This window comes from Nyctereutes procyonoides, unplaced genomic scaffold (assembly GCF_905146905.1).
Source record: "Nyctereutes procyonoides isolate TBG_1078 unplaced genomic scaffold, NYPRO_anot_genome, whole genome shotgun sequence".
NCBI classification, from domain to species: domain Eukaryota; kingdom Metazoa; phylum Chordata; class Mammalia; order Carnivora; family Canidae; genus Nyctereutes; species Nyctereutes procyonoides.
This window is the reverse complement of record NW_026575134.1, coordinates 21386305-21412951: the sequence shown is the minus strand read 5'-3', so window position 1 is coordinate 21412951 and position 26647 is coordinate 21386305. Positions and strand designations below refer to the sequence as shown.

At 38.5% G+C, this 26647-nt stretch overlaps 1 protein-coding gene across 7 annotated transcripts in view; it reads left to right on the top strand.

Moving 5' to 3' along the window:
- CACNA2D1 (calcium voltage-gated channel auxiliary subunit alpha2delta 1) overlaps window positions 1-26647 on the top strand; it is a 476566-nt gene that overhangs the window by 348794 nt on the left and 101125 nt on the right. For all 7 annotated transcript variants that reach the window (XM_055300850.1, XM_055300848.1, XM_055300849.1 and 4 more), the window contains exons 8-10: window positions 8235-8304; window positions 10734-10784; window positions 13169-13268. In XM_055300850.1, coding sequence (XP_055156825.1) covers window positions 8235-8304; window positions 10734-10784; window positions 13169-13268 — 221 coding nt within the window. The remainder of the gene's footprint in view (window positions 1-8234; window positions 8305-10733; window positions 10785-13168; window positions 13269-26647) is intronic.

Genomic DNA, 26647 nt, shown 5'->3' with positions numbered 1-26647 from the left:
TATCCTAAGAATTCAAATACTAGAAGGAGTGAATTCTGCTCTAGAGGAGCTGACAGGTGGGAGAAAAAATTATAAACACCTTAAATTAAAATGCAATGCAAAGAGATAGCTGATCAGTATATTAACAAGTTATCTGAAATACAATTTATTTTTTTTATTTTTTTAAAAGATTTTGTTTATTCATGAGAGACAGAGAGAGAAAGGCAGAGACACAGAGAGAGGGAGAAGCAGGCTCCATGCAGGGAGTCCGATGTGGAACTTGATCCTAGGACCCCAGGATCACGCCCTGAGCCAAAGGCAGATGCTCAACCATTGAACCACCCAGGCATCCCTGAAACACAATTTAAGTTATGAGTTCTCAAGTAAAATTATACAGTCTGGCATTGTTTACTTGGTGACATCTGGGTCTCTGTGGGCTTTAGATCATTCCAAGACTGACCCAATGTCCATCTCCGGTTTTATTTACTATACATTTCAGCCTTGATCACATGCTCTTACATTGCCCTTTTCTCTCCTTTATTTGTTTTATTCTCTACAACCTACCTTTGCTTTTCATATGTCTTAATGCTTTGATGCTAGAGCTCCATCTCTGTTCATAGGCATCCTATCAATCATTTAAGATAGATTATAAGCACCACCTTTCATGTGAAAGCTTTCCCAAAAGCAATCCTTCTTTACTTTGTTTTGTCAAAGAACTTGTTTTTTGTCTTGGTTATAATAGCTATCAAATTTTATCTTTCTTCTGAATTTATTTTGTATGTATTCTTTTTAAGAAACATTGCAGTGTAACTGCTGGTAGCAATGGCTATGCGTGTGTGTGTGTGTGTGTGTGTGTGTGTGTGTGTGTGTGTAGTGAATAAGTATTTGTTAAAGTAACAGGTACTAGAAATGGAAACAAGTATCAGAATATAACTAAAGAGAAGTTTCTATATAAAAATGAAACAAGGACAAAACACAGATGGAAAGCACCAAGAACATAGTGTTCCAATTATCTAGGTCCCTGCCTATACATCTTTCTCATCTACACCCTTGATCTAGGCCAGTGTTCTCCACGGAGTTTCTGGAGTGACCTCATATGGTCCTTTTTTTTTCAGATTCCAGGAAATTTTATTGACTATTACAGCAGTCTGCATCATTGGGGATGGAGTAGGATGGGGAAATGGTAGGATGTTCCAAGCCCTAGTCATAGGAATGTGCTTGTAAGCAGCTAAAATCCAAGTACATCTTATAATAATCTATTTTGAAAATCTCTCTATAATCAGTTCCAGTGATCCAGTGATACCGTTTTTTAATATTCACATGATTGCCCATTATGTGCCAACTTAATTCAAAGTGTTGTGTGTATGAGTCATTGAACCTTAACTATAAACCCTTGGAAGTAAGAAATAGGAATCATTACTCTCATTTTAGTGAATAACATTAAGTAATGTGTCCAGTGAAAAATCAAGGTGGGCTAGCTCCAAACTCATTTCTGAAGTTCTACACTCGGCTGTTTCCAATCAGACAAGACCATTTTATTTTTTTTTAATTTTTTTATTTATTTATGATAGTCACAGAGAGAGAGAGAGAGAGAGAGCAGAGACACAGGCAGAGGGAGAAGCAGGCTCCATGCACTGGGAGCCCGACGTGGGATTCGATCCCGGGTCTCCAGGATCGCGCCCTGGGCCAAAGGCAAGCGCCAAACCCCTGCGCCACCCAGGGATCCCAGACAAGACCATTTTAAAGGACAGCTAAGAGGATAGGCTCTTCCTATGATGGTGCCTCCTGTGCCTCCCAGTCCTACCTGCTGCCTGTGCATCTCATCGGTGGCTGTGTGTGATAAAGCTTCTGTTGTTGAGCTTTTGAAAAACTTGATTGGGAAATGACAATTGTTTGGGGACCAGAATGTGTGCCCCCAAATTCAATATTGATAGATGAAAGATGAAGACATGAAAATTAACTAGATTTTAGTAATAGAAATATACAAGCAATAAGCAGTTTCCTCACGGCCAAAATAATACTCTAAGAAGATAGAGGAGTGTAAGAAAAAGCAGAGAAGTGGATTTCAAAGACTTTGTGAAGCTTTTGTTTCCTTTATGTTCAGGTCTGTGTAATGGGGTAGAGTTCTGACTTCTCTCAGATTATTGATTCAGTTACTTAAACAATGGCTAATGTGACAGAAACTGTATATTTCTCTCAGGTTAAACTCTTACCTAATAGGTAGATGAGTTGTAGAGCCAGTGTGGTCCATCCACCTGCCATTCCTTAGGTCCTGGGCCTCATCTGTCTGACCAAAACTGGATGGTACCACTACATTTATAGTTTAGGTGGGAAAAAAGGGAAAACTCTGTGGAAGGCAAGCAGCATGACCATAAAAGTTGTAAATGTATCATATCTCAAATGCTCTTAACTAGAATTTCATCACATGGCCGCATCGTGGTAAGAGACACAGAAATATAGTTTCTTGTAGGTAATCACCTAAAACTTGAGGTGGTACTGTTACTAAGAGAATGGAGAAAAAGAGTATCGTCAAGCCCTGTCACAGGCTGTCCCTCTGTCATCCCAGTATCTGTGTGTTTTTTGCCCCAACACATAGAACACACCCACCATCTTTCCATAGAAGATGATCCAGAGCCCCAGCAAGTTAACCAGGTAAGAACCCGGGATCTCTGGGTGACATGAAATTCTCCCATGAAATATCATGTGGATATTACTTTTCCTAATTGGACTGTTTATACAGCAGAGTACCAGTCATTCCTTCTACCCTGTTGCCATTATTGCCCAGTATCTTACACACGAGGATACTGTCTTCTGGATGGCCACCGTAAAAATCCCATTTGAAAAAAGAGGGTAGGAAATACAGAGCAGTCACAGGTTTGTAGTATATATTACAACTCCTCAGATAAGAAACCCAAAGACCCCCTACTCTTAGATAAAGAAAATTCCTGGGCTAGCCCATGTGCCTGCTCCTGGTGTTCTCTGGGGGTATCCTTCTGTCTGTATCCTTCTCTCTGTGTCCTCTGACACATCCAAAGAGGGACATGCTTGAGGATCGACAGCTCTCATATCCTGCTCTTTCTGCAGCAGGTCTAGAGCCCCAAACTTGCTTTTGGGTTTCAACCGTGACAAGATTTCTGCAGTCTAGCTTTGGTAACACAAATAGCATAAAAAAAAATAGTAAGTTGGCTTCTCCTTATTTTCTTCTATGAGTTTCCTGTGCTAGCAATCTCAGTCCTAAGATTTAGTACAGCAGTCATTCTTTTAAAAAAAAATTATTTGAGGGAGGGAGAGAGGAAAAAAATATGGGGTAGGAGAGTGGCAGAGGGAGAGCGAAAGTCCAGCAGACTCCCCACTGAGCACAGAGAATGAGTCAGGGCTCTATCCCATGACCATGAGATCATGACTCCAGTGGAAATCACAAGCTGATTGTGTAACTAACTGACTGAGCTATTTAGATGCCCCAGTCTAGAAATCATTCTTAAGTCCAACATCTTTTTTTATATTTACTGGGTTCTGACCTTAGCCCATCTTCATCTCTCTCATTTTAAATATGGCTTGCTCAAAACACTGCTGAAAACAGAAAGTTCATTGTTAGAGTAGTGGACATTAGTCATTATTTCAGTGGTCCATCTGCACCTGTGGCCAAGGCTCCTAGCTGCCTTCCACAGTTGTGTCTTCTCATTCTATTGTGAAATTTTGCCTTTGGAAATAAATGATGCCTGGCCAGGAAATAATAGTTGTCAGACCTCCTCTGTGTCTATGCAGCACCAGTAGTATATCAGTGATAGTAACAGGTGTCAGCTCAAGCCTCAGATTGTTGTGATTTGGGTATGCCTTCTCCATACTCCCTAAGTGACTTTAGAAACCAAGTGCCGAAGAAGGCAGAAGTGCCACCAGCTGTAGGCCATTGAATACTGGCTTGAAGCAGAATCTATGCCTCTGTGGCTAGGAATTAACTTAGGCTGTTGTCACGTGAGATGAGCTTTGTGCTAATAAGCAAGATTTGAGATGTTCATTAGGTTATTTTGTGTTACCATAAGGGATAGAGACTTCTTTTTCCATGTTTTGGGTATTTCCCAGGTTAAAACTTTTACTGGATAACAGAGCCCATTTCGTAACACAGAATCCGAAAAGGCCAGCTATTTGCCTTTCTAGATTCTCTGGCATTTCCGTGTGGGTACATAACCCTCAGCCTGTTAATGAGACTCATCCTGGACCCTCATATGGGAGCCGTGATATAAATTAGAGAATGTGGAGAATTCATTTTGGGACAGTAGTATTTGGGCAGCAACATTCAGATTCCTGGAAATGTTATGAGCTATACACTACACATTTATTTAATTGATTGGGGCTTAAAAACAGTTCAAACTCATTATCATGGTTTACAATTCAGAACCATCACTAATAATCCGTAAGAGATAACTGAGGCAAGCTCAAAGTAATGATCCACATAAGACCAATTAGATCCAGTCCTTAGGACCAGGGTTGGGTTCTAAGGCATTTTTGAATATGTGAAGTTTACTTTTTTTCTTTTCATGTGACCAAAAATGCACGATCTATTAGAATTAGAAAAGTGCTGTTGCACTCATTAATGGGAAATGCAATTAGCTGTCATTTGAAGTGGTGTTTCTATCAAGAGAACCAGTCCTCAATTCATTATGTGCTTTATTATTTCCTAGCAGCTGAAATGAAAAATTGTACCCATATTATTTTTAGAGCATATTAACCAGAAAATGGCTCTACAATCTGTATACTTTCTCAAGAATATTTTTCTAACTCACATTTCAATTTTCTGAGTAATTATGCACTTAAATACCTTTTGAAGTCCGTGATTCAATAGTTAGCATAGCACACCCCAAATATCATGTGAGGTAGAATTGTAGTCCCACAGATTTGACCAAAGACATGCCCACAGCTCATTTTTGTATAGAGAAAACATTCTCATAAACATCCTCACCGTTAAGCATGGCATTCAAAAGTAAGATGCCCACATTTTGGACTCTGCTTCTTACTCCTGTCATCCCAAAATCTTAGTGGAAAGCTCAAGTCAGTTAAAATGAACACCATTTTGCCTTTTTATAGGAATGTTAGCGGCTCCAGTTTCCTCTCAAAACACATATCTTTCATTATGAATCATTAAGAATCTGATTATTTCAGGCAATTTCAGTGTATGGGTATTATCTTTTTTACTATTTGACCATCTGCAATTCTAAGGCTCTATAAATAATGTACCACTTAAATGCCACAATGGGATTTTACAACAGATTAATTGGTAATATCACAGAAGAAAGTACATTGTTTAATTTTATCATAATGTAAATATCTTAATTTAGTATAATCAAGGGATATTTCCTAATAGTAAATATCTCAGAAGACTTCTAAGAGAATATTCTTAATATTTTTAATATGTAAATGATCTAATTTTATAAACCATATTAAAATTTAATAGTCTGGCTCATACTATAAATTGCAAACCTTTTTGCTATCTTTAAAGATACCAATTTTATGGAGCATAGAACCACATATCACAGTTAATTTCACTTAGCAATTATACCAAAAACAAATTTTAGATGAATGTTGTCTGCAGAGATTTCAGAAATCTAATTTAAACATGACTTTCAAATTTCAGTTTCAAGTCACTTCACAAATTCATTGTTTAACCATTTCCAGCTCATGGTGGTTGTGGGTTTAGCAGTGCTGCCTAATGTCACTTCTGTCATCTATCTCTCTCAATCATTTCTAACAGTCTGAATCCAATCAGGAAAGAAAACAGTATTTTAAACAGGGAAAAAAAATTTTGAAACTTGGAAAAAAAATTTTTTTGAAACTTAAACTTTTAAGAAAAATTATTTCTTCATGAGAGACATAGAGAAACAGAGACACAGGCAGGCAGAGGGAAAAGCAGGCTCTCTGCGGGGAACCCGATGCAGGACTTGATCCCAGGACCCCGGGATATCTCCCTGAGCCAAAGGGAGATGCTAAACCGCTGAGCCACCCAGGTGCCCCAAAAGTTAATATTTTTAAATAACGAATTGTTATAACAGGGATTGGAAGATTGACTAGAAGTAAAGATCACTGTGAATAAAATAGGAATACCAGGTATGGTATTATATAATGTAATATGTAATAACAACAAACCCTGGAATTGAGGTAGAGAGCCTGAGGAAGCAACCTCAATCCCCCTGTGCTTCTGGACTGAAATCCAGATTTTATTTATTTATTTGGGAGAGAGCACGTTGATCACACAGAGCCAGAGGAGGGGCAGAGGGAGAAGAAGAAGAAGAAGCACACTCCTTGCTGAGCAGGGAACCAGACACAGGTCTTGATCCCTGGGATCGTGACCTGAGCCAAAGGCAGACCCTTAACTGACTGAGCCACCGACCCCCCAAGATCCAGATCTTCGTATACAGACTGGTCATGGCCCACCAAATGACTGAAAGGTTGCTGTGGTGTCATGCGAGAATGGTTTCCTGGTAATTCATCTTTTCGGGTTCAAAATGTCTCATCAGAGGCACTCCACAACAAAAGTAGTCAGGGTGTACTGCTGGCCAGTTTTTGCTGGAGAATCTGAGTCTGAGAGCCCTACAAAAGTTACCCAAGCTGCAGGAGTTGAGCTCTGGAGAATACAATGCCCTGCAGGAGCCAGCCACCAGGAAAGCTTCACATGCTCCAAGGGCCTTTCAGCAAACAAATCTGAAGCAGGAAGCAAAAACACCTTTCTCTTTGAGTGTCTCTCTTTCATCATCTGCTGACAAAGCTTAAAATTGTGCTCCTTGGTAAAAGAAAAATATTTAAAGACCCCAGATCCATTTTCATAGAGCAAGATAAATGGGTGAATTTGGAGCTGGGAGGCAATAAATGTATAAATGGCAAAACATTGTACTGAAAGGATATCATTCACTTCAATTTGTAGTTATCACCCAGACCCTAGCGTGGGGAGTCAGGTATTATAGAGGACTAGTTGAAAGTGAACTGGCATGTCTACCAGCGTGCTCATTGCTTTATTCCAGTGCTACCACAAAAACAAAAGCAAAGTGAAATGTTATTTCACTGGCAATAAGTTTTCTTGCAAGTGCAGATTGTAGGAATAAAAGTAAATTTATCCTTTTGTTTGCATTGACTATATTGTAAGTGGTTGTTGGAGGAGTGCTGTATTTAAACTGCTTTATATAAATTGGTTAGTCTTTTAAAATGAATGTTATTTTATAATGTAGTCACTAATGAGAAAGATATTTTATAGTTAAGGAGAGGCTCAGAAGTTATTTTTTGATGTATCCTAATTGGCCAAATTATCGTAGGTGGCTAATAAATCTGGTTCATGGTAAAGATTTCCATAGTTTTCAATAAAGAAAAACACAAAATAGATTGGAAGGTATAGGTCATGAGAATTATTATGGAAATCTTCCTAAGAGTCATATGTTCAAGGGGAGGATATTTTCAGCATAAAATTATCATCTGATTTATTAACATTTATTATTCTCCATTAGGTCTAAGTTGTGCGTGTATGTGTGTGCGTAAAGCATTTAATTTTAATTAAAGTGTTAGATTTGGTTAAAATAAGTATAAATAATTGCATTTAAAAATCAATGGAGTTAGACAATTTTTTCCTTGATGATCGCAAAATGATAAAGGCTCTGAAACACAGGATTCCTGAATTTGTACTTGAATTATTTCAAATCACTCAAATAAATTTAAGGAAAAAATTTTTTCATGGATTTATTTTAATTTTACTTTAACCTTTTAATTATAATCTCAAATGTTGTGGCCGTTATCAAATATGTGAATAATAAGGTTAAAAAAGTCATCCTATTACAGAACAATTCAAGAGAAACAAGTGTCTTTTTTATAGATCAAGATAGTATGACATTGAATGAAAATATAAAAATTAAGTAATTGAAAGTACAGTTTCCATTAGTGGCAAATGATTTTCTTTTAAGGAAAATTTTTGTGTTAGTAGAGGGAAAAAGTAAAAGGTATAATCTCTGAACACCTAGGAAAACTTGTAAGTTAGCATCCAGAAAATCTCTGTGTTTATAAGTCATTTATGAAACAATGTGAAAAAAGAAAATTGACTTATATTAACTTTCTTTTATACTGTTGTGTTGTTTTCCATTTTAAGTAACTCGTATTTTAACTATTGCTCTGGTGAGTGGAATGTGTCAGTAGAGTTTTGTCACTTTTGAAAATATCTTTCTAGATCATATGTAATATTTTTATTTATTTATTTTTTAAGTTTCATTTTCTCTCTCTTTTAGCTTCTCCATGGGTTGATAACAGTAGAACTCCAAACAAGATTGATCTTTATGATGTACGGAGAAGACCATGGTAAGAATTTTTAGGTAGTCATAAAAAGGTAAACTAGACAAAAGCAAGTTACTTTTTTTGTTAAAATGTTGAAAAGGCATCTTTCTATTTCAGAATAATATTGTCTAATTATTTTAAAGAGCTCTGGTGTTTGTTTTTTTTTTCTTCTGATAAGTAAGTACTGTTAAATCTCAATGAAGATAATGAGTTTAAGTGAGCAAATAATAATGAAAATTGTTGAAATGATTTATCAAATGATTTCAAATGGACTAGTTTTAAGTTTTATATTCAATGTCATCTCTAAATCTCTTTTAGCTGGTGGGGATTTCTATTGAAAAGCTCCCAGTTTGCTTGGTGTAGAGCTCTAATGAAGTGTCTAGATATAGTAGAAGACAGTTTGCCTCTGGCAGTGAACTAATGAGAACTGGCCCCAAGGTAAAAGCTGCCCCTAGTTATGGTCACATAGCTTAGGTTTCATTTTCCCAATAGGAAGCCTTTTTTATTCCTTACTACTAAAGCAACTCATTCTCCTAACATATAACTCAAAAAAATACCAGATAGCTCATGATTGCACTCACTAGGAAACAACTATTAAACTTGTTCATTTTATTTCCATTTTTAAAAAATGTATTGAGTCTGTGGCTGTGTCTTTTTTTTATGAATTCACATTTTATATAATTTACTGCTTTGTAACCAATTATTTCATATCAACACCTTTGAGTGCTTATGCCTAAGAGAGATAACTAGCGTCATTTTAGAAGCATGATTATATGGTAGTTTATTTTGAAAATCCCTTATTATTGGACATTTTCATTATTTCTAACTTTTTGCTAGAGTTTAAGCAAATTCCAAGATTCATGATGATTGGTTCAAAGAAATATACTTAAGACTTTTATAATGTCCTGTTAAGCATTCCAGTAGCAATTTACTGAACACTAGCCACATATAATTGTACTAGATATTATTAATCCACATAATATTCTAAAAAATATTTCTCTAGGTTTGGTGGCCCTAGAGCTTTGTGTTGCTGAATGAAGACTGAGACTATGATATCACATAGATTGGGTTTAGGAACTTGTTTTGAGGGGAACCTTAGAACCAAGGTGCCAACCTGTTATCCTGTCCTCTCATCTCCCATAGAGAAGCACGCCAGGAATCCTTAAGATGCTGGACATAAACTACACTTGCCTTCCATTGGAATATCCTGGCGGACCTGCCCTTTTCACCTTCTTGCAAAGAAAGGGACTTGGTGCACAGTATAAACTGTCTCATGAACACATAGTCCTGAATAGATACTCACTGTGTTGGATGTCTGAAAACGAATTGGCAGGTTTTCCGGCAGGCTTTTGAAAAGGTAGATTTAGTCGAGGGCAAAGAGACCTCAGAAATAACTAAAAAGTCCAGTTCAGGTTCAGCTCTTCCTGGTAGGTAAGTCAACCCTCCCCCACCCCCCTCCATCAGACAGTGTCCAGGCAGCATAAACTTTGGGAATCATTCGCCTGCAATTGTTTCTGTCTTCTACAGTCACTGAACTGTCTGAACACAACTCTCCTAGATTTGCTTTACTAGGCAGGGCTTCTGAATCTGTAGGGCTGGGGTTCCGTATGAGAATCAGCATTTTGGACTGGTTCTCCAGGTGATTCTTGGACACTCTAAAGTTCTGAGAGGCACAACTTGAAACTCATGGTAATGTTATTATATGTTAGTCTGTTTTAAGTTACTTCATTATCCCTTTGTATTATCCTTTAGTATCTCTTGTCTGTTGGTATTTGCTTTTTCACATTCCTAGACCATCTGGCTATTTCTGTGTTTATTTATTTATTTTTTTTTTGCATTGCAAAATAGGACAAAATCTTTTTTTTTTTTTTAAGGAAAGCTTTTTTTTTTTTTTAATTTTTATTTATTTATGATAGTCACACAGAGAGAGAGAGAGAGAGAGAGAGGCAGAGACACAGGCAGAGGGAGAAGCAGGCTCCATGCACCGGGAGCCCGACGTGGGATTCGATCCCGGGTCTCCAGGATCGCGCCCTGGGCCAAAGACCGGCGCTAAACCACTGCGCCACCCAGGGATCCCAGGACAAAATCTTATAATTCCCTAGAGGGAATTTCAAAACCCACAGTCAATAAATTGTAGTGTAGGTATATATATATACCTTTTACATCCAAGAGTTAATTTCTTTTGCTTCTAATATTAGAACACATTTCTTGATCTTTTGTTATATCTGTGAAACATTTTAAATATTCTGCCTCTGACATCTCTATTATGTTAAATATAGTTTTTTAAAAATTGGTGTTGTAGAATTGTGAATGAAAGCACATTGTCTACTGAGATAGAATGGAAGTAGGGTCTTGGTTGGAAAATATCTAAGAAATCAATAAATAACAATTCAAAACATACCAATGTTTAATATTTTTCAAGAGAAAAAATATTCATATGGTATATGTTTCAGGTATATCCAAGGAGCTGCATCGCCTAAAGATATGCTTATCCTGGTTGATGTGTGAGTAGTTCAATATTATATGTTTATATACTGAAAATATAGGGAGGATTTGAAGAAAACAGTAATGTGTTGGTACTAAGAAATAGGTTGAGAACAATTAAGATGATTTTTATATCCAGGCAATTATGAAAATATGAAGAATATATGTTGGAATTGAAAATTATGGCATAGTTCTAAAGTAATTTTTTGAACTTTTTTTGAAAAATTACTCATTTGTTTCTAATTTTTTTGCTTTATATTTTAAACAGGATTAAAGTATATGGTTGCTAAAATTTAGCAGTTCCTACTACCAAAAAAAAAAAGAAAGAAAGAAAGAAAGGAAAAGAAGAAAAAGACTTTGGCACTTAGTCATTAATGATTCAAATAACTTGTAGGGATTGGCCACAAAAAGATAAATATCAAATACATTAAAGGCCAATTTAAGGAAAATGCTGATATATAGGAAGGAATTCCATGGGTTTTTCAACTGGTTATTTTGTTTATTTTTTACATTGCTACAGGTTAAGGGGTATTTGTGTGTAATCTTGTATTAAGATTTAAAATGAAATTGTAGAACATAGAAAAAAAATTAGTTTTTAAGAGCAATACCAAGGAGTTAAAAACATGAGGTATAAAATGCTTATTTTCCCTGAGAAGAAAAGCTTTATCTTCTTATATTCTTTGCCACATTGGAAGAAAATCCAGTGTTTTGTAGGCAGCTGAATCCAAACCACAAGCTAGTATCAACATTTGAAAACATTTAAAGAATGATCTGAAGGAAACAAGTTATAAACCTATCACCTAGCCTGAGAAAGAGAAGATAAATGAATTCAGCACCTATAACTTACATGTTGATTCCCATTTCATTTCTTAAGATTTATTTAAATCAGAACATATTTTAATTAAAGTATTGTGGCATTTCTATCATATGTTAGAAGAATCCTTGATATTCTTTTTAGGTATAAATCTAAATGATGATTCAATATGTTAGAATCTCATTGAATGTATGGTAATTTCCAGAAATAATTTTTCATATTAAAATCATCAGAACCCATATGCATATACCAGGATCAAAAATGCATATGAAGTTGAAATACCATTTTAAAAGATTATTTTAACAGACATGTCTGGAGGGTCTCCTATATACATTGGGATAATATAGAGAGAAAGATGAGTAAGTTGTCTCTCAAAAGAAATTCAAGTATTAGTGAGGCTAACCCGTATTCCCAAGTAACTAAAATAATTGTACAAGGTGATAGATGTGAAGTATGACGTAGCACAAAGAGTCTACAGGAAAAGGCACTTTGATTTAAAGTGTCGGGGAAGACTTCATTAAGGAGATAAAATTAGAATTGATTCCTTCAAGCTAAGATTTCCTAAGGTGGGTGTGGGAGAGGAGAGGAGAAAGAAGGGAATTTCCACTGGAAGAAATGACAGGAGTGAGAACATCTGGCTCACTTAGGTGGCTTAGGTGAGAACATCTAGGGCAACTGTGTTGAGCAGATGGAAGAAAAGAGAGAGAATGAAAGTTTCTGAATGCAGGGTTCCTGTGGTCACTGGCTAGTTAGTAAGTCACTGTGAGCTATTAACGGTATTAGGTGAAGGTGTGTTTCCAGAATTTTCACCTGTTTGCATGGGCAGGAGTAGAGACTAAGAGCTGGATAGAGTGGCTGTTATCCAAGCTCGGGGTCTTGAGGTAAGATGCACCTGATGCAGAGTGGAGAGAAGATGGAGAGGAGACCACCTCCATGGGAACTGTGAAATGGAGTAGAAAAGGGAAGGAAATTGTCTGAGTGGGTAGGAAAGTTGAGATGGAGGAGGAAGTTGGATGACTGAAATATCCAGCCTGGTTGGTACCAAGACCAGTAATAGGAAAAATGTTTGGTAGCAATTTGGCATTTTGTACATTGAACCTGCAATTGTTTAACAGCTAGAAGTCTACAAGTGGGGAAAAGCTGAGAGCTCTAGAGATGAAGAAGGGAGGGTTAGCTGCCCCTTTCAGATGAGTCTCACAATTAGGTAAGTTTGCTGAGGATCAGAAAATATGTTAAAAAAGGAGAAATAAAGACCAAACTCCTTCTGACATGGCTAACAGCTGCTATTCAGTATTTTCCGAATAAGCAAATGTGCCACAAGTATCCACAGTTTCCTAAGATCAGCCTTGGACATGCAGTTTTCATCATTGTAGTTAGAAACATACACATTCTGATGCTAATAGGAAAGAGAAGAATCTTTTTAATTTACTTCTACTGTGTCTAAAATGTGATTTTCTCTACTAATTTTTAAAGTCAAAATTATATAAATATTATCTAAATGACCTAGGGTTAGTGCAAAAGTCTCCTTAGGCTGTCTGGAGTTCCTTGAATATGTACTTAATGGATCTGTTTTTTTATTTATATATATAGGAGTGGAAGTGTTAGTGGACTGACACTTAAACTGATCCGAACATCTGTCTCCGAAATGTTGGAAACCCTCTCAGATGACGATTTTGTCAATGTTGCTTCAGTAAGTATAAGATGACTGCATTTTTGCTGAATTAATTCTCTAATTTATATCTCTCCCCCCCCCAGATTTTAAATACTTCATAGTGTTTTATCATTGATAGGCTGAGATATGTCGATCTATTATAAGACTATGTTACTGAGCTGCCCTATTCTCCAAAAACTTCCATGCTGAGATCCTTTTTGAATGTCTAAGGCTTTACCTAGGAGAGAAGCAATTAAAGTAATAATGAAGACAAAAACACTGCTGATAGTCTCCCTTTACTCAAAGGAGCTTGAACAGGTGACGTGAACCCCTCTACTCACTGACATTATTGTAACCCCTAATAAGTAACAACTTGGAAGGATAATGATATGGCAATTTTCTGTTTAATACTCATTTTTTTACACTGGACACATATCCATGATGCATTATGGTTTTTAAATTGAAGTATAATTAAGAAACAATGTTATATTAGTTTCGGGCATACAGCATATTGATTCAGCGATTCTCTCCATTACTCAGTGCTCACAATGATAAGTACAGTCACCATCTGTCTCCGTACAATGTTATGATAATATTGTTGACTATGTTCCCTGTGCTGTACTTTTCATCTCTGTGACCTATTTTTTTTATAATTGAAAGTGTGTACCTCTTAATCCCCTTTATCTATTTTACCCATTTCCCCCCCACCCACTCTCTTCTGGCAACCACCAGTTTCTTCTTTGTATTTAAGAGTCTGTCTTTTGTTTGCTCATTTGTTTTGTTTTTTAGATTCTACATATATGTGAAATTATATGGTATTTGTTTCTCTCCACCTGGCATTTCACTTAGCATAATACCTTTTAGGTATAGTCATGTTGTCCCGAATAGCAAAATGTCACACTGTTTGATGGCCGAGTCATATGCCATTGTGTGTGTTATGTGTGTGTGTATCTTGCATTGTCCTTATTCATTCATCTTTTGGTTGATACTTGGGTTAATTCCATATGTAGGCTATTGAAGATAATGCTGCAACGAGCATAGGGGTGCATATATCTTTTTGAATTAGTATTTTTATATTCTTTGAGTAAATACCTAGTAGTGGAATTACTGGATCCTACAGTTTTCTGCTCTTAATTATTTGAGGAACTTCCATGTTGTTTTCTGCAGTGGCCGCACCAGTTTACATCCCCACCAATAATGCATGAAGGCTTCTTTTTCTCCATGTCCTTACCAACTTCTTGATACTTTTTTTGTCTTTTTCATGTTAGCCATTCTCACAGGTCTAAGGTGATAAAAAAATTGCAGTTTGGATATACATTCCCTGATGAATGTGTTCACACATCTTTCCATGTGTTTGTTGGTCATCTCTATGCCTTTCTTGAAAAAATGTATTCAGGGCTTCTGCTCATTTTTAAATAGAATTGTTTGTTTTTTATGTGGGTTTTTTTTTTTTTTTTTTTTTGGAGGGAAGGGTTTTGGATTGTAGAAGCTATATGTTTTGGTGTTAATCTCTATTGGCATTGGATATATCATTTTCAATATCTTCTCCCATTCAATAGGTGGCTTTTTTGTTTTGTTGTTGGTTTCCTTTGGTGTGCAGAAGTTTTATATTTTAGTTTAGTACCAGCAGTTTAATTTTGCTTTCCCTTACCTGAAGAGACAGATCTAGAAAAATATTGCTAAAGCCAATATCAAAGTGATTATACCTATATTTTCTTTTAGGAGTTTTATGGTTTCATGTCTCACATTTAGGTCTAAATCCATTTTTAGTTTATTTTTGTGTGTGGCACAAGAAAATGGTCCAGTATCATTCTTTTATTCATTGTATATTCTTGCCTCTTTCGTCATTGATCAGTTGCCCCTATAAGCAAGGGTTTATTTCTGGACTCTCTGTTTTGTTCCATTGATCTATGTGTCTGTTTTTGTGACAGTGCCATACAGTTCTGATTACTTTGTAGTATGTCCTGAAATCTGGGATTGTGGTATCCCCAGATTTTTGTTCTTCCTCAAGATTGCTCTGGCTCTCCAGGGTCGTGATTCCATATAAATTTTAGTGTTATTTGTTCCAGGTATGTAGAAAACTCCATGGATAATATGTATCCTACTATTCTTTATAATTATAATACTTTATTATGTATTCAAAGTGTTATTTATTAATGCAAGAACTAGTAGATATGTCAGTGTGCTATTTTAAATGTCCTATTTCCCAAGAACCATATTAGACCTTCTATACAGAGCTAAAGAGTGTGAACTCTGAAGCAAATAAAATAGGACAAAAATGAATTTTACCACTCCTCACTTCAATTCATAGAATGTAGGCAAGAAATCTCATGACCAGGGGCACCTGAGTGGCGCAGTTGGTCATATGACTGACTTTTGGTTTCAGCTCAGGTCATGATCTCAAGGTTGTGATATCAAGCCCTGCAATGGGCTCTGTGCAGAGTCTGCTTGTGACTCTTTCTCACTCTCCCTCTGCCCCTTTCCCTCTTCCCACCCCACTGTGTCTCAGATAAATAACTAAATTTCATGACCATTTACTGGTGGATATAATTCGCATTTCAAGTGGTTATATTCACAGAGATGAATGTGAACAATGCGGTGAAGTCATTTTGTATTGAATATAAAAGAACAGTTCTGTCCCTGAAATCACATGGGAGGGGGAGAAATTAAAACAACTTCCCTTCCCTGGAAGGGCACCTCTAGGAACAGAGTTGTCAGGGGAAGCACATACAATCTCTTTGTTAACCAGGGCTCCACGTAACTAAATGTATGATGTTTATAAGAGGAAAAAGACATAACCAAAATGCTTTTAGCGGGATGTCACTGGTTGAAGATAGCGAAAGAACCCAGGATCGAGGTGGCAAGACTTCCTAGATATGTCCCATGGGTAATATATGCAAGGAAGTCTTCAAATCTCTTTTTGAGACTTCTTTTCATGTGGGCCACATGTGTGTCTCCAGCATGGTAAGGTATGACTGAGTCTTTTAGTTTCTAGGGCTACCATAACAAAATACCACGGATTGCATAGTGGAAACTACAGAAGTTGATTTTCTCACTGTTCTGTAGGCTGGGTCAGTTTCTCCTGCTGCCTCCTTCCTTGGCTGGCAGATGGCAGCCCTGTTGCTGCCTTAGGTCGTCATCTGTCTGTACATGCCCATTCCTGGTGTCTCTTCTTCTTATATGGACACTGGTTCTATGAAATTATATCCTTATCCTAGTAGCCTAATTATGACTTAACCATCTCTTTGAAGACCTTATCTTTGTTTTTTTGTTTTGTTTTGTTTTGTTTTGTTTTGTTTTTTGAAGACCTTATCTTTGAATACTGTTACATTCTGAGCTACAAGGAGTTTGGACTTTAACATATGAATTCGAGGGGATACAATTCAGCCCATAATTCCTGGGGAAACACTCTCCAGGTCTAGATCTTTCTCTCTTTTCCCTTAACCTTTAGTAATCCTTTACCTTGTCTGTATCCGTGGTATTATTTAATAAAACTTGATACTGCATAAGATCTGATTCATGCCAGTCTCAGTTAACACTCTGCTCAGTGTGTGAACTCACCATGTACTCAACAAAATGTGAACAGGTCACATGTAATGCTTGGTGTCTCAAATGATCAGAAAAGTAGTTATTTGGTTTGATTTGTACATAACATTATCATTCATTACAAAAGCATAACAAAAGATAAAGTTGTAAAAAACATTAAATTTGGTACGGATTTGATCTATCTAATGAAATGTTAATAAAGCCAGCAGATATTAAATATAGTCAGTATCTTAAATTGGCTTCTTCTCTCATGGATTCCAAGGTGATAATTTATTTGGGACAGGATCCCAGGAAACACTATCAGCGAAGGACTGTGGAATTGTGTCAAGAGAAGGAAGGTGGAACCAGTTAAAGGATCTCAACTTCATTTAAATAAACTTTATCATCCTAAAGAATCCTAGAAGCTAAAAAAAAAAAAAAAAAAAAAAAAAGAATCCTAGAAGCTTTTTAGAATATGAATTTGAAAGTTCTTCTGCCTAAAGACCAAGGAGCCAGGCTTTTAAGCACCAGCCTTTCCCATTGGAGGGCAGAATAGATTCTGGCCACAAGAAGGGAAACTGAGACCAAAAGTTGTCAGTAATGATAGATAGAAAACTGACCAGTGTCCACTATATCCAGTCACTGATCCTTAAATATGGTGACTGGTTACAATTTGAAACAAAACAAAACAGACAAGAATATATAAAGAAGGTGGGCTGCTAATGTTAGACCAAGGTCATAATTTATATTTATCTGTTTTCTCCTCTAATACCCTTTCTAATTTCCCTGCACCCTTGCCCAACTCCAGTGCCAGTGGTTTGCCTAGTGGGATGGCCCAACCTTTAAACCCAGATGCCTGTGAATCCATGATCTCTGTATGTCTGTTGCACGGTGGCTCCTGCAATTGTCCACAGTCTTCACCCAGCTTGGAAGTGTTTGGATGAGTCCGCTGAGTTTTATGCTTGGTTCTCCTTCCCCACATTACATAGCAACGGCCTTCAAGGCCATCTCCTTGTCAGCTGGAACTCTGCCAGGAGATGTATTTTTTTCTTGCATGTTGGTTTTACTGGCTTGAGAAATCCAAAGTATCCAGAGAGTAGCTATAGATTTAGGTTTAGTGAAATTCTTACTGTGACCCAGGTAGGAGCGCCACCTGACCTTTACACCCTACATGGCACATAGGACATTTGTGTTGAGCCAAGCCTATTCAGAGAGTATGAGGGAATGTGGAAGTTCACTGTTCACAGTTGCATCTACCCAGATGTTCTGTACTTAGGTTCGGTCCCATATTTGCCTGTCATTGCCCTGACTTTTACAGAGAAACCGAAAAGGCAATAAATGCAGCCTCCTTTTTAATTATGCGACTCTGAAAAACACATACTGTGCCCATATTTGAAATGTGAAGCCATCTTGATTTCCCACTCTACTCCCAGAAAATTTATTACTGGTCTCAGCTCCTGTATATTAGCTTCTTTATATTAGTTAATTTCCTTACATCGTTTATGGTCCTTATTTACCATAAAAAGATATTTTTGTCAACTATACCCTGAATTTTTTATTAACTATATACTGTTGTTCAGTTATTTCAGAAAAATCATGAGTACATTTTCATGTTTGAAAAGTCACAGAATGATTTTAAGTGATCTTATTATTCCAGCCAGAGATTTACCCTTCAGAAATCAGTAGATCTACCAAGATCTAAGGTAGCTGCGTATTCATTGTTTATCGTATTTATGTATTGACTTTCAATGAATCACAAGTCGTGGGGAATTTTTAGTATTATTTTTTTAAATGCTGCTTTTGTGGCAGAAACTATTCTCTGTGTTTTCTGTGATGACTCATTTAGTCTTTACAACTACATTGTTTGGTTGACACTACTACCATTCTTAATTTTACAGATAAAGAAACAGAGTTCTAGTATCCTTTCTAAGGGAAACACAGGATGCGAGCACGGGCATCTTTGTGAGTCTACGTGTAACCACAAAGTTGTGTGGCTGAATGAATGCTAGGGAAAAATAACATATATTTACTAATTTCGTTGTGAAATCTGAATATTTAAATCAAACTCCAAAATACTAGAATTGTTAGAAATTCTAAGAATATGATTAGGTTATGAAAGCAAAGAAATTGTTTTTAAATCTACATTTCTTATTCATTTTTATTTTTATTTATTTTTTTAAAAATTTTTATTGAAGTTCAATTTGCCAACATATAGTATAACACCTAGTGCTCATCCCATCTAGTGCCCGTCACCCAGTCACCCCAACCCTCTCCACCCACCTCGCCTTCCACCACCCCTTATTCGTTTCCCAGAGTTAGGAGTCTCTTATGGTTTGTCTTCCTCTCTGATATTTCCCACTCAGTTCCCCTCCTTTCCCCTATAATCCCTTTCACTATTTCTTATATTCCCCGAATGAGTGAAACCATATGATGATTGTCCTTCTCTAATTGACTTACTTCATGGAGCATAATACCCTCCAGTTCCATCCACGTCGAACCATATGGTGGGGATTCGTCCTTTCTAATGGCTGAGGAATATTCCATTGTGTACATAGACCACAGCTTCTCTATCTGCTCATTTGTCGAAGGACGCCAAGGCTCCTTCCACAGTTTGGCTATTCTGGACATTGCTGCTATGAATATTGGGTGCAGGTGTCCTGGCGTTTCACTGCACATCTCTCTTTGGGGTCAATCCAAGCAGTGCAATTGCTGGGTTGTAGGGTAGCTCTATCTTTAACTCTTTGAGGAACCTCCACACAGTCTTCCAGGGTGGCTGCATCAGTTCACATTCCCACCAACAGTGCAAGAGGGTTCCTTTCTCTCCACATCCTCTCCAACATTTGTGGTTTCCTGCCTTGTTAATTTTCCTCATTCTCACTGGTGTGAGGTGGGATCTCACTGTGGTTTTGATTTGTATTTCCCTGATGGCCAGTGATGTGGAGCATTTTCTCATGTGCTTGTTGGCCACTTGTAGGTCTTCTTTGGTGAAATTTATGTTCATGTCTTTTGCTCATTTCATGATTGGATTGCTTGTTTCTTGAGTTTAATAAGTTCTTTATAGATCTTGGATCTTAGTCCTTTATCTTATACGTCATTTGCAAATATCTTCTCCCATTCTGTACGTTTTTTAGTTATGTTGACTTGTTTCCTTCGTTGTGCAGAAGCTTTTAATCCTGATTATGTCACAATAGTTCATTTTTGCTTCTGTTTCCCTTGCCTTCATAGATGTATCTTGCAAGAAGTTGCTGTGGCCAAGTTCAAAAAGGATGTTGCCTGTGTTCTCCTCTAGGATTTTGATTGATTCTTGTCTCACATTTAGATCTTTCATCCATTTTGCGTTTATCTTTATGTCTGGTGTAAGAGAATGGTCTAGTTTCATTCTTCTGCATGTGGCTGTGAAATTTTCCCAGCACCATTTATTGAAGAGGCTGTCCTTTTTCCAGTGGATAGTCGTTCCTGCTCTGTCGAATATTAGTTGACCATAGGGATGAGGGCCCATTTCTGGCTCCTCTATTCTGTTCCATTGATCTCTGTGTCTGTGTTTGTGCCAGTACCACACTGTCTTGATCACAGCTTTTAGTACAGCTAGAAATCCAGCATTGTGATGCCCCTGGCTCTGGTTTTCTTTTTCAATATTCTCCTGGCTATTCAGGGTTGTTTCTGATTCCACACAAATTTTAAGATGATTTGTTCCAATTCTGAAGAAAGTCCACAGTATTTTGATAGGAATTGCATTGAGTGTGTAAATTACCCTGGGTATCGTAGACATTTTCACAATATTAATTCTTCCAATCCATGAGCACAGAATGTTTTTCCATCCCTTGTGTCTTCCTCAATTTCTTTGAGAAAGTGTTCTGTAATTTTTAGGGTATAGATCCTTTACCTCTTTGGTTAGGTTTATTCCTAGGTATCTTATGCTTTTGAGTGCAATTGTAAATGGGATTGACTCCTTAATTTCTCTTTCTTCAGTCTCATTGTTAGCATATAGATATGCCATTGATTTCTGGGCATTGATTTTGTATCTTCCCACACTGCCCAATTGCTGTATGAGTTCTAGCAATCTTGGGGTGGAGTCTTTTGAGTTTTCTATGTACAGTATCATCTCATCTGCAAAGAGGGAGAGTTTGACTTCTTCTTTGACAATTTGAATGCCTTTTATTTCTTTTTGTGGTCTGACAGTTGAGGCTAGGACTTCCAGTACTATGTTGAATAGCAGTGGTCAGAGTGGACATCCATGTCATGTTCCTGATCTTAGGGGAAAGGCTCCCAGTGTTTCCCCATTGAGAATGATATTTGCTGTGGGCTTTTCGTAGATGGCTTTTCAGATATTGAGGAATGTTCCCTCTGTCCCTACACTCTGAAGAGTTTTGATCAGGAATGGATGCTGTATTTTGTCAAATGCTTTCTCTTCATCTAATGAGAGGGTCATATGATTCTTGTTTTTTCTCTTGTTGATATGATCTATCATATTGATTGCTTTATGAGTGTTGAACCAACCTTGAATCCTGAGGATAAATCCCACTTGGTCATGGTGGATAATCCACATAATGTATTGTTAGATCCTATTGGCTAGTATCTTGGTGAGAATTTTTGCATCTGAGTTCATCAGGCATATTGGTCCATAATTCTCCTTTTTGGTGGGGTCTTTGTCTGGTTTTGGATTCAAGGTGATGCTGGCCTCATAAAATGAATTTGAAAGTATTCTCTCCCTTTCTATCCTGCGGAATAGCTTATTAGAATAGGTATTGTTGCTTCTTTAAACGTTTGATAGAATTCCCCTGAGAAGCCATCTGACCCTGGACTTTTGTGTCTTGGGAGGTTTTTGATGACTGCTTCAATTTCCTCCCTGATTATTGGCCTGTTCATGTTTTCTATTTCTTCCTGTTCTAGTTGTGGTAACGTGTGGTTTTCCAGAAATGCATCCATTTCTCCTAGATTGCCTAATTTATTGGCGTATAGTTGCTCATAATACATTTTTAAAATTGTTTGTATTTCCTTGGTATTGGTTGTAATCTCTCTTCTTTCATTGATGATTTTATTTATTTGAGTCTTTTCTTTCTTTTTAATAAGGTTGGCTAGGGGTTTATCTATCTTATTAATTCTTTCAAAACTCCTGTTTTGTTGACCTGCTCTATAGTTCTTCTGGTCTCTATTTCATCAAGTTCTGCTCGAATCTTTATTATCTCTCTTCTTCTGCTTGGTGTAGGTTTTATTCACTGTTCTTTCTCCAGTTCCTTTAGGTGCGAGGTTAGCTTGTATATTTGAGTTTTTTCCAATTTTTTGAGGGAGACTTGTATCGTGATGTATTTCCCTCTTAGGACTGCTTTTGCTGTATCCCAAAGATTTTAAATGGTTGTATCTTCATTTTCACTAGTTTCCAGGAATCTTTTTAATTCTTCCCTAATTTCCTGGTTGACCCTTTCATCTTTTAGCAGGATGCTCTTTAACCCCCACATGTTTGAGTTTCTTCCAAATTTTTTCTTGTGACTGAGTTCTAGTTTCAAAACATTGTGGTCTGAAAATATGCAGGGGGCAATCCCAAACATTTGGTATTGGTTGAGACCTGATTTGTCACCCACTATGTGGTCTATTCTGGAGAAAGTTCCATGTGCACTTGAGAAGAATGTGTATTCAGTTGCGTTCAGATTGCAAAGTTCAGTATGTATCTGTAAAATCCATCTGGTCCAGTGTATCATTTAAGGCCCTTGTTTCTTTGGTGATGTTGTGCTTAGAATATTTGTCATTTACAGAAAGCACCGTGTTGAAGTCTCCCAGTATTAGCATATTATTATCTAAGTATGTCTTTGCTTTGGTTATTAATTGATTGATATACTTGGCAGCTCACACATTAGGGGCATAATATTCATGATTGTTAGGTCCTCTTGTTGGATAGACCCTTTAAGTATGATATAATGTCCCTCTTCATCTCTTACTACAGTCTTTGGGATAAACTTTAATTTATCTGATATGAGAATTGCTACCCCTGCTTTCTTTTGAGGACCATTTGAATGGTAAATGTTTCTCCAACCTTTCATTTTTAGGCAGGAGGTGTCCTTAGGTCTAAAATGAGTCTCCTGTAGGCAGCATATAGATGGGTGTTGTATTTTTATCCAGTCCGATACCCTGCATCTTTTGATGGGATCATTTAGCCCATTCATGTTCAGAGTAACTGCTAAAATATATGAATTTAGTGTCATCGTATTACGTATGCAGTCCCTATTTTTGTGGATTGTTCCTCTGGGTTTCCTCTTTCTTTTACAGAGTGCCCCTTAATATTTCCTGCAGAGCTGGTTTGGTGGCCACATAGTCTTTCAGTTTCTGCCTATCCTTGAAGTTAAGAATCTCTTGTGTCTTGCTGCTTTAAGAATTTCCTCTTTTATCTTTGGAATTTGCAAGTTTCACTATTAAATGTCAAGGTGTTGAATGGTTTTTATTGATTTTAGTGGGGGGGAACCTCTCTAAATCCTGGATCTGAATGCCTGTTTTCTTCCCCAGATTAGGGAAGTTCTCAGCTATGATTTGTTCAAATATACTTTTCGCCCTCTGTCCCTCCTGGCATTTTCTGGAACCCCAATTATACGTAGATTCTTCCTTCTAAGGCTATCATTTATTTCCCTTAACTTTTCCTCATAGTCTCTTAATCATTTGTCTCTTTTTTCCTCTCTTTCCTTCCTACTCACCAACTTGTCCTCTATGTTGCTCACTTTCTTCCACCTCATTAAACCTAGTCATTAGGACATCCAGTTTGGATTGCATGTCATTTAATTGAGTTTTAATTCTGGCCTGATTAGTTCTAAATTCTGCAGTAACAAAGTCTCTAAAACCCATTATGCTTTTTTTCCAGAGCCACCAGTAGCTTTATAATTGTGCTTCTGAATTGGTTTTCTGACATCGTATTGAAATCCATATCCTGTAACGCTGTGCCAGAAAGTACTGTTTCTGCTTCTTTCTTTTGTGGTCAATTCTTCCTTATACTCATTTTTCTCAGTGCAGAGTGGCTGTATGAGCGGGGTGAGTCAAGAATATCAACCGCAACCTAGTGAAATACACCCTAGATGATTCTGATGAGGTCAGAGACCAGAAAATGAAAAGAAAGATTAGAACAAAATAAAACAAAAGGACCACTAAAGTGAAAAACAAATCCTAAAACAAAATAGTAAAAAATAAAAGGCCCAAAATCCCGAAGATGGAAAAAAGAAAAAGTAAAAAAGAATAGAAAACAAAAGTAAAGAGGAAAAAAAGAAAAGAAGGGGGGACACTGGGAGATGGTGGTGGTGAAGAAGTAGCGGAGGGAGAATGTAGTCTACCTGAGGTGTCCCAGTGGGTGATCCTCTGAGTGTATTTTGTTCTGTATTTTAGAAGTTGTTCAGTCCCAAATTTATATAAACCAGCAATACTTGTAGAGAGCCCCACAGTGACCACCACAACATAAAGGAAATAAAAGAGGGGGGCAGAATGGGAAGGGAGAGAGAATATAATCTTGCAGAATGAACCAGCACGGTCTTCCCCTGGGTTCTGGGTTAATGCTCGTCATGTTTTAGAAGGTACTAACTTCTGCCATTGTAGAACAAAATGAGACCAGAAAACAAAACCCAAAAGAGAAAGCCATATCTCGTATATCTCCGAAAATTAAATTGAGTATGTTGAAGGGAATCCAGAAGTGAAAAATATATCTAAGACCTGCAATTGAAGAAATATGAAAGCCCTTGGAGCTTTCCAGTGCTGCTGGCTCAAGAACTCGCTCTTGCCCCGTCCTTCCAGCTAGTCTCTGGGGCTGGGAGGATGGAGGGGGGGGGAGGGGGCGGGAGGTGGTGGCTGCTCTGCTGACTCTCAGGTGTGTGCACCTGGGGAGATGCCCCCCCCAGGTGCCGGGCTCAGGGGGAGCTGTGGACCCATGAGCCCCCTGCCCCCCCACCCCACCCCCCGCCCTCTCCCCATGGTGACCCCGGGACCTGGGAGCGCCCCTGCCCCTCCGCGTCCTGCCGGGCTCCCCGCTGTCTGGGCCTCGCGGCGGGGCTCTCCTGTCCCCCGCCTTGCCCCGTAACCCGGCTCCTCCCGGGGTCCCCCCTCCTCGATTTTTTTTTTTTTATTCCCCCGCCTCCGACCTGGTTGGCAGCCGCAGCAGGTGCGTGTGGCTCGGGCCCTTGTCCCCCGGGGCTGCCTGGCAGGTGTGCAGGCGGCGTGGCCCGAGGGCAGGGGGGTTGGGAGTGGGGGGCTGAGCTGAGGCCCCTGCTCTGCCACCATCTATGCCATCTATTATTATTCATTTTATTTTTTTATTTTTATTTTTTTTATTATTCATTTTAAAGAAGAATGTTAGTTTTGTTTTGGTGGAGGGATTCTTTTAGTAAGTGTTTCCATATTTTGGCTTGAAAAAGCACATATGGATTAGATTATTCTGACAAAATTTATATGATTATTTTCTTTCTTCAACCTTTATCTTTGCTCCTGTCAACTTCGCATGCTCTTATTTGCATTTATATAATATTTAATGTCAACCACATGAACTGTATAATTCAGAAGAGATTCTTGAGTTTCATTAGTTATCATAGTATATTTGGGGCTTCAACATGCCTGAAATTGATACATTTAAAGAGATTTAATCATTATACATCGTTTTGGTAAGAGAAAAGCAAAAATATACTTTTGTCTTTAACAGCTAGGCCTTTCTTAATAAATAGAAATTGAATAATGGGATGGAGATTCTAAGGCAAAACCTTCAAAATATACTTCTAATGCCTGGTGCGTGTGTGCATGCATGCTATAGGTGTGCACGTGCACGCGGTTGCGTGTATTTTTCTCTCTTTTTTTCTAATTTATTTATTTATTTTTTTAATCTTTGCCCCTTTTTTTGTCTCCTCTGAAGCTGTTGTTGAGTCTGGGAAAGAAACGACAGAACTTAGTAGTGTTTCTGACTGCGGGGCGCAGGCCGCCGGGCCCTGGGGCAAGCTGGGGAGGCAGGGAGTGGCCCCGGCACCTGTGCCCACACCCCGCGCTGGAGGGTTCGGGTGCTGCTGGCGGGGCGCACCCAGGCTGCCGAGCCGCTCCCCGAGCCCTGCAGCGGCCGCCCGCCCCCCCCTGCGCCGCCCCTGGCGCGCTCGCCGCCCCCTGCACCGCCCGGCCCAGTGGGATCCTGACGCCCGCGTGGGGCGAGGAGGGGGCGCGGGCCAGGGTGCCCGGGGCGTGAGCCGTCAGCACCCGGAGGTGGGCAGCTGCTCCAGGCTCCGCGCACCTCCTTGCCCAGGACCTGGGTGCAGGTGCAGGTGCAGGTGTGGGGGTGCCGGGAAGGGCTGTCAGTCCCGTCCTCTTGGAAGGCTTTCTGACTTGGGGTCCTTATACAGTGTGGCCCCTGACACGCAGAGGAAGAAGCAGTCGCATTACTTCTGAGAGCATCCGCTGTCAGCTGTGGGACACAAGTGTCCGTACCCACAGCCTGCTGGAGGCCCAGCGGTCAGGCCATGAGCAGCAGCCAGAGGTGACAGGTGCACACGCAGGTGCCGGGAGCAGTGCGAGCCTCTTCCCTGCCTCACGTGCTTGAAATGTTAGTTTTTCCTCCAAAATAGGTCTCGTGTATTCCCAGACAAGGGCACGGTTTCCTTAGCTCAGAGCTTTTTTATTCTGCATATGGTAACAAGCACACTTGTTAAGTTGCGCAGTTTACATTTAGAAGTGGTTTTTGTTTGTGTTTTTCATCCTTAGGAAACAGGCCCAGGGCACAAATAAACTCACAGACGCTTGGCATGCAGCTGCACTCTGGTGACACGTGAATTCCAGGAGAGTAATTTTATTTCATGTCTTACAAAATCATCATCATTTAGATTTCAAGCAATTTTTACGTGGATTCATATCTCATTTATGTCAACCAACAAGCATCCTGTAGTGGGGCCTGCGGC